At 38.3% G+C, this 7,500-nt stretch overlaps 1 protein-coding gene across 1 annotated transcript in view; it reads right to left on the reverse strand.

The window, feature by feature from the left end:
* LOC138039035 (ATP-dependent Clp protease ATP-binding subunit clpX-like, mitochondrial) overlaps positions 1-7,500 on the reverse strand; it is a 16,628-nt gene that overhangs the window by 1,402 nt on the left and 7,726 nt on the right. Inside the window, exons 5-11 of the mRNA XM_068885190.1 lie at positions 6,779-6,952; positions 6,086-6,216; positions 5,084-5,117; positions 4,417-4,505; positions 3,033-3,197; positions 1,464-1,754; positions 1,254-1,346 (exon numbers count right to left, since the gene is read on the reverse strand). Of these exons, the coding sequence (XP_068741291.1) occupies positions 1,254-1,346; positions 1,464-1,754; positions 3,033-3,197; positions 4,417-4,505; positions 5,084-5,117; positions 6,086-6,216; positions 6,779-6,952 (977 nt within the window). The remainder of the gene's footprint in view (positions 1-1,253; positions 1,347-1,463; positions 1,755-3,032; positions 3,198-4,416; positions 4,506-5,083; positions 5,118-6,085; positions 6,217-6,778; positions 6,953-7,500) is intronic.

Genomic DNA, 7,500 nt, shown 5'->3' on the forward strand with positions numbered 1-7,500 from the left:
CAACTGCATTCACTGAGGAGATCATGGATCTTGCAAGATCGATTAAGGACGGTGCCTTATTATTTTCTATTCGTAACTCTCAATATTAATATATATTGCAATATTATTATACGTTATGGAGAGGAAGGTTTAGGCTCCCACGTGCCCACCTTGTAAAACATTATCTTGATAACTTCGACTAAGGACCGATTTTTATTGTACTTTAGGTATTGCATGATAAGTGAAGTTTTTACTGTGTTCTTAAAAAAAGTTTGTATGTATTTCGTTGTGTACTTCTTTCTGATCTGCTCGAAGGACACCATCGTAGGGTTTTTGTAAACGCCCTAAAGCAGTAACGACAAGTAAACTAAAACGAACACAGAGGTTCACATTTAGCCATTTTTGAATGGCTCACTGTTTTATAATATTCAGAGAAACACTCAAACCTGGCGAAAGTGCCGTTAACGTGTGACCTATGTTGTACTTCGATCCTTAAACATCCTGTTGCGTCCATACCATCCATGTTTTATTAATTATGTTGTATCAGTGAATTGATTTACTTTTTAATTCTTAACATTTAAACATTGTTACGAAGATCCTCTTATTTCTTAGCCAACGTTCATTTTGTTAACTCGACATTACCTTTTTATGCTAGGAGCCTAACAAGTTCCAATTTATTCGAGTTTAAATAAAGTATGTACATGAATGTAGTTACGTATTTATCAGGGGCCAGTTCCTGAAAGATGTCATAACTCTGTTCCAGGGATAAATGTGCCTTATTCCGGAAAATTTATCCCCGGAATAGAGTTATTACACCTTTCAGGAACCCGCCCCTGGTAAATAATCCCGGCAGACGGACATATAATGTCAAAATTAAAACTTGGTTTCCTGATCATACGACGTAAAACAAATATATTCAAAGCTGGCAAGCTTCTGTTCAGTATTAGATGACGGATGACGTCAAAATGTAGACACAGAACATCGGTGTGCCACTTCCCGGTGGTACACTAATATGACGGTGACAGTTTTCGTGACGTCACGTGAGAACGATCTATTGTAGTGGTGTAATCTATCCTTGATCTAAACCAACTATCCGTTCAGACCACTCAAGCGACTACTCCCGGCATATTAAACCACTTTTCCGAGAAAACACGTAAACGATAAACAAGTTTAAACTCTCGTACGAGGGAACACGAGGGAAAAGATGGAACTGAGGAGGGAGAGGTAAGAAATATTATCTTCCCGAGGTTGTAAATGTACATATTACCACTTACAAGTATGGCTCTCAAACCACGAGCTCCAGTCTTCTTTTCCAATGCTTGTTTAGCAATCAATTTTAAAGCTTCTGGGCTGAGATTTAGCTCCACCTAGGAAATACAATATGTTGGAAAACTGACACTAAAAAGGAAGTTTCCATGTCAAATGACCAATAATCTAAAAGAACAAAGGATAATTTTGAAAAAAATGGTTTTGACAACACCAACCTTGTCCATGGTAAAGAGTGCTTGATACTGTGGAACCAGTGCATTTCTCGGTTCAGTCAGGATCTTGACAAGTGAATCCTCATCCAACGAATGCAGACTTACTACCACAGGAAGTCGACCCACGAACTCGGGTATCATCCCGAACTCCACCAGATCCCGCGCTTCAACCACGCTAAGGAGTTTGTCCCGCTCAGCGTTGTCATCCCTCACATCTGGTTGCGAGTTCTTGAAGATGTCAAGATGTTTCTCTTTGGAGCCTCTATCACTTGTTGGGGCACCAAAACCTATAACCTGAGTCAAACAACAACACACTGTTATAAATAAAACTTGAATTGAAAATTCGTGACGAAGGCTCGATTCTTTCAAAAAATAACTGCTCATTAACAAAGAGCCACGTTTCCTGCAATAATATGGTGTCGGGTGATACTAGGCTAGGGTAATTGTCTGTGGGGCAAATTGTCCGGCATTCACCGCTTCCAATACAGCTTGTTGCTTGTTAGTTGCTGCCAAGCAGACGGCAGCAAGGGCGACATTTTATGTTCTCACTTGAAAATAAGGTGCCTGCTTTCATAAAATTTCTTATATATATAATCACCACATGTTTTGCTATAAAGACGGCTGCGAGAGCAAATTGGTTGGCATGTTAGGTCTCATAAAATTGCCATACAAATTGATTATCACGTCGAAAATACCTAGACAGAATCGCGTAAGCCTTTCACCTGTTCTTGGATATATGGGATATTCAGTTAAAAGCGAGACGTTTTACCACAGGCATCCTAAGCTCAGAGCGAGGGAAAGCCAACTAAAATACAGTCAGGATTTGTATGGGAATCCTGATAAAAGGCTTAATAGAAGATAATTATATGAAAAAATTCTCAATTAAAAAGCCTAACTTTATTGCCATTGAGGGTCGCCGGCTTCTTCCTGTGTGCTCATTTTCCAGATCCGATGCGATTTGAGCCATTTTTCAATTTCTCGATTGTCAACGGTATAATAAAACAACCGAGAAACTGAAAATGGCTCAAATCGCATCGGATCTAAAAAATAACCACACAGGAAGGTAGCGACCTACAATGGCAATAAAGTTAAGCTTTTTAGAGCGGTTTTCAATTGAGTGTCGAAAGTAATTAGTAAATTGCTTATTACTTTACTCAGTGATTGGTTCAAAGTTCTCACGCCACTTTTTCAACCATTCAGAAGTGAAACCAAAACCAATCGTGACTCGTGCGTGCACATTTTCTCGCGCTTTGTGTCAGCTACGTGTAATTACTTCGAGTTTTGATTGGTTTACTGGATTGTCTCCGTCCACCTTGATTGGCCAAAATATTTACTTTGGTTTTGGTTTTACGACACTCTTTTGAAAAACGCTCTAATTGAGAATTTTTTTCAGATAATTATCTTCTAAAGCCTTTTATCGGGATTCTCGTCCAAATCCTTATAAATATTTTAGTTGGCTTTCCATCACACTGAGCTTGGGGCGCCTGTAGTTTTACAAGATGCAAGTTGTAAAAGTCAAAGTACTTATCAGGTACTGCAAGTCTTAAATTTCCTTTAAGGTCTTAAATCTACCTTTTCTTGGTTTCTTCTCTTAATAATTTTATCTAGTCCATTAAAGGCTCCAGATGCGACAAATAGGATGTTTGTAGTATCCACTGATACACTGTCGCCTCGGATTTTGCGCGAATTCCGCTCAGGAACATTGACTGTTGTGCCTTCAAGAATCTTTAACAAGCCCTGAATGGAAATAAGATGGCCTGATCAACACCTCGTACTAAACGAATTTGTGGGTACAACTGAAAGTTTCTGCCCTCGTTTTTTACAATAAATTTATGCGTAGTCGGGAGGACACGAGTTGTTAGGGAGCTTAAGCAACGACAACGGCGACGGCAACGAGAACGTCATCTCAAAATATAAATTTGCGTTATTTTAATCGCTTCGTGACTATTTCAACGTTTTTAATATGACAAGGGTGTGGTAATTCCTCAAAGATGAGACCAGTCGGAACGGCACTTCATTTTAGGCGAGAAAATGAAAATTTATCCTCAAGTGCTGACGTTCTTCATAAAACGAAAAACTTGGCTATTTCACGTTGTTGTTTTGCTGACGACGGCAACGGACTGGACAAAAGTGAAAAACGCACGAGCAGGGCGTGCAAAGCTATTGTTTTTACCCACTAGATATGCAAATTTGTGACGTTCTCGTTGCCGTCGCCGTTGGCGTTGCTTAAGCTCCCCAATGGCACCGTAACTTACGACCCAGCTCAAGAAAGGAGATCAGTAAGACATCTATCATATTTCCAGATTTGTGCATCAGGCAAGAGTTTGACGCAGTAGTGAGAGCACTGGCCTTCCACCAATGTTGCCGGGATTCGATTCCCAGACTCAATGTCATAATGTGCAGTAGTGAAGCAGCTCTCGTAACCTGCTGTTCTTTGGTATTGTGAGCAGCTTCTATTGTTTTGAAGTCTAAGTCATTGTTTCTACTATTATTGTTTCGTCTTTTGCTTTTGGGTAGAGTAGCGAGGCAATCACATCATACGTTACGAGAGCTGCCACATCACCCTACATGTGGGGCGAATTTGTTGGTTATCTTCTTTGCTTCATGGGGTTTTTCTCGTTCCGGTTTCCCCCTCTCTTAAAAAAAAACACAAGAACAACAACAGTTGATATGATCTGATCTGATTTTAAGTTTCCCCAGTGAGTAGAGCTCTCTGTTCTTGGCTAAATAAGCTTCACACTTTAACAGTGACGAAGTATTGTTTGCAGAAACTGCTGAAATACCTACTGACCACAGTATAACGTGGCGCCACTCAAACTCTCAAATCTCTTTCCACTTTCCAATTTTTACACTGTAGATCTTTTAATAAACAAGTTGAGACCAGAATAATTATTAATTAAGATTACTCAAAGGCGAGGTTACTTAGTATAAAGGTGGCCAGGTGCCACAGCTGTACCTGTTGTACTCCTTCTCCACCAACATCTCTCAGATTTTGCACTCCAGGAACACAGCTGATCTTGTCAACTTCATCCAAGAACACAATTCCTAATCACGACAAATGGAAACATACCTTACCATGTCATTGGCAAGCAAAATAGGATTGAAATAGGTACGAAATGCATAAACATAACCCTTTGACTGCTAGAAGTGAGACTTGATGGATTTTACTCTGCCTAATGCCAGACAATTTTACTTGTCAATTTGGGGGAATAGGAATTTAGGAGTCAATGGGTTCTTGATGGTCCTCTTTACAGTATGTAACTGTTGTATATCAAAATTAAGCATTCACCTAATTTCCAGCATTTCTGGACAAAAGCAATAGAGGACATCGAAGATGTCCTAGACACATTAGATTGATTTAGCAAAAGAACGGGAATGCTAGATGACAACGCCACGTGCAGAAAAATGCCCATTATTCAGTCAGATTAGAGTAGAATTCACATGTATTAAACTAAAGATGATTGATTGAACCACATTTAACGAGTCTGCCTTACTTCCGTATTTGTACTGGACATCTAAAAAAGCCAATGTTTGTGCTTTGAAGTCAGTACAAACTGGCTAAACCTGATCATATTTGAGCATGAAAATAATTTTCAAATATTGTACTGTAACCAAGTAGATACCTTGCTGGGCTCTTTCAACACTGTTACCTGCTTCCTACAATAGGAAAGCAATACAACAAAGAGGTAAATAATTAGTTAAAAGCACAAACCATACCAAAGATGAGATCCAAACAACATTTTTTCCCAAGGATGAAAGAAAAACATTTTTTAAGTGCGCATTATACATGTTGACAACATTGAAAAATGATCATTGCAGTTAACTAGAGAATTTAATTATTGTCTCTTAGAAACACCTGAAAGTTTCAGGTGTCGTATTTGTTAAATTTGCATGAGTTGCTTGTGTGGTAACGTGGATAAGAGAGTGGGCTGCAGATCCAGAGATAGGGATTTCAAGTTCCTGTTTGGGTGAGTAAAAAGCAAAATCTTGAGAAGTGCGAAATGTCTGTGAGAAGTGTTGTAGAAGGGTTGGGTATCTGCGGTCATCCAGGTGGGGGCTACGTGGAAGGTAAAGGGGGATAGATCTCTGTGAAGGAGAGGTTGGATTGGATAAAAAATTAAGGCAGTGGGGAAGATCATGCAGGGTTAACAGAAGTAGAACGGAGGAAAGAAATGTCTAGTTCTTTTTTAGAACACCCCAAAACACAAGCGATTGTTTTTAACTACATTTGTACAGTACATCTCCCCAAAAAAGGAAAAAAGCAATTTCTGACAGTTGATAAAAATAAACCAGTCTAAAAAATTTAAACTGGTTCAAAAATTTTGAACTGGTTAAAACAAAATTAAAACTCAAGGGGATAAAATTGAACTACCACAACTATAGTAGAAAACAATCAGAGACATGACATGGCAATTTTTAACACCACAACATATCAAGAAATTCAAAAGAGAGTACTAAACCAAGGAGTCAGAATGTTTTTTTCACTGTTTTCCGCTCGCCGAAACCTTTCTCCTTTCTCCTTTCGACATAAACATCCTGATTGAAGATGCTTCTGCTTTACTATTTCTATTGTTATTACAGGCAAAGAGCAGAATAACTCCTGTTAATTACTGCACGAGGCTAACCTGCAAGAGTTTTGCAATGACCGATTCAATGTCTTCTCCAACATAACCAGCTTGTGTCAAGGCAGTGCAATCACAGATTGCAAATGGAACATCAAGACATCGAGCTATAGTTTGTGCTAACAAAGTTTTTCCTAGAAGATACAAGAGAAGCTTACGGTAATTTAGTTATTATATTTAAAGCTACATGTACAGGCTTTTGTTAGTACATGTAGTTACAAATCATTCTCTCCTATGACTATCAAGCACTGTTACTGAAGCTCTTACTTCATTGTTTTGGAAAATTGGGTGAAACAGAAGTACAGTGTATGTCATGGCAGCTCAGCGAATGAAGAATTAAAATTTGTAGACTACAGTAGGTAAAAGTTACATGGTCTTACAATGCAAGTGATTCTTGGGTCTTAAGTTCATTACAGTAGTGGCAATAACCCTAAGGTTTACAGTATAATCCAAAATAATTTTAAATGCTCTGGATAGAAATTAGAAATTTAATATCGTTGTTATCCAAAATGCACAAATGCCCTTAAGTGGACCATAATAATAAAATTATTATCTGAAGCCACGCAGGTCCAAGCAACGTATTAACAATGAAATCCCTTCCCCTCCCTCCTTTCCCTGTATGCTAAGTGCTCTACAGGTCAACTCAATAATAATGAATTCCTGAAGTCTACATGTATGTAGTTAGTATCTTTGTACCTGAGCCAGTAGGCCCAAGGAGTAGGATGTTGCTCTTATCAAGTTGGATCTTTTCCACCTCTGAGTCCAGTATGTCACTTCCTGCTTGTTCACGAGGCTGTGTTGAGGGATGAACACCACTTGCTCCCAAGGGGGAATTCAGATTAGATGTCTGCATCATGAGCATCTGTAATTCTACAAAATATAAAGAGAAACATATTTACACTACCAAATGTTAATCATTAACTGGATCCATAAATAGACTAAAGTAAAAACAATCAGGCTATGCTTGAAAGTTGAATATTTAACATTAATTCGCTAAATGTGAGGTGAATATCAGTGAAGGCTTTTATTCACCAATATCTAATGAGCCTGAGGTGAATGAAAAATTAATTATTGTTTTAGTATAATTACATAAGTGATTATTTGAAAAATATGCATAATTTTCTTTAAAACAACAATAATAATTATTAATTTCTTTGTCTGTCACCTTGACAGATCAGCACAGAGAATTTTCACTATCACTTACGTAATTATGCTACATGTAATAGAGCGGTTTTCAAATGAGTGTCGTAAAACCAAAACCAAAGTAATTACTTTGGCCAATCAAAAAGGACGGAGACAATCCAGCAAACCAATCAAAAGTGTGAGCTACCGTTGGTTTTGGTTTCACTTCTGATTGGTTTCACTTCTGATTGGTTGAAAAAGTGGCGTAAGAACTTTGAACCAATCACTGAGTGAAG

This window comes from Montipora capricornis, chromosome 2 (assembly GCF_036669925.1).
Source record: "Montipora capricornis isolate CH-2021 chromosome 2, ASM3666992v2, whole genome shotgun sequence".
Taxonomy (NCBI): Eukaryota; Metazoa; Cnidaria; class Anthozoa; order Scleractinia; family Acroporidae; genus Montipora; species Montipora capricornis.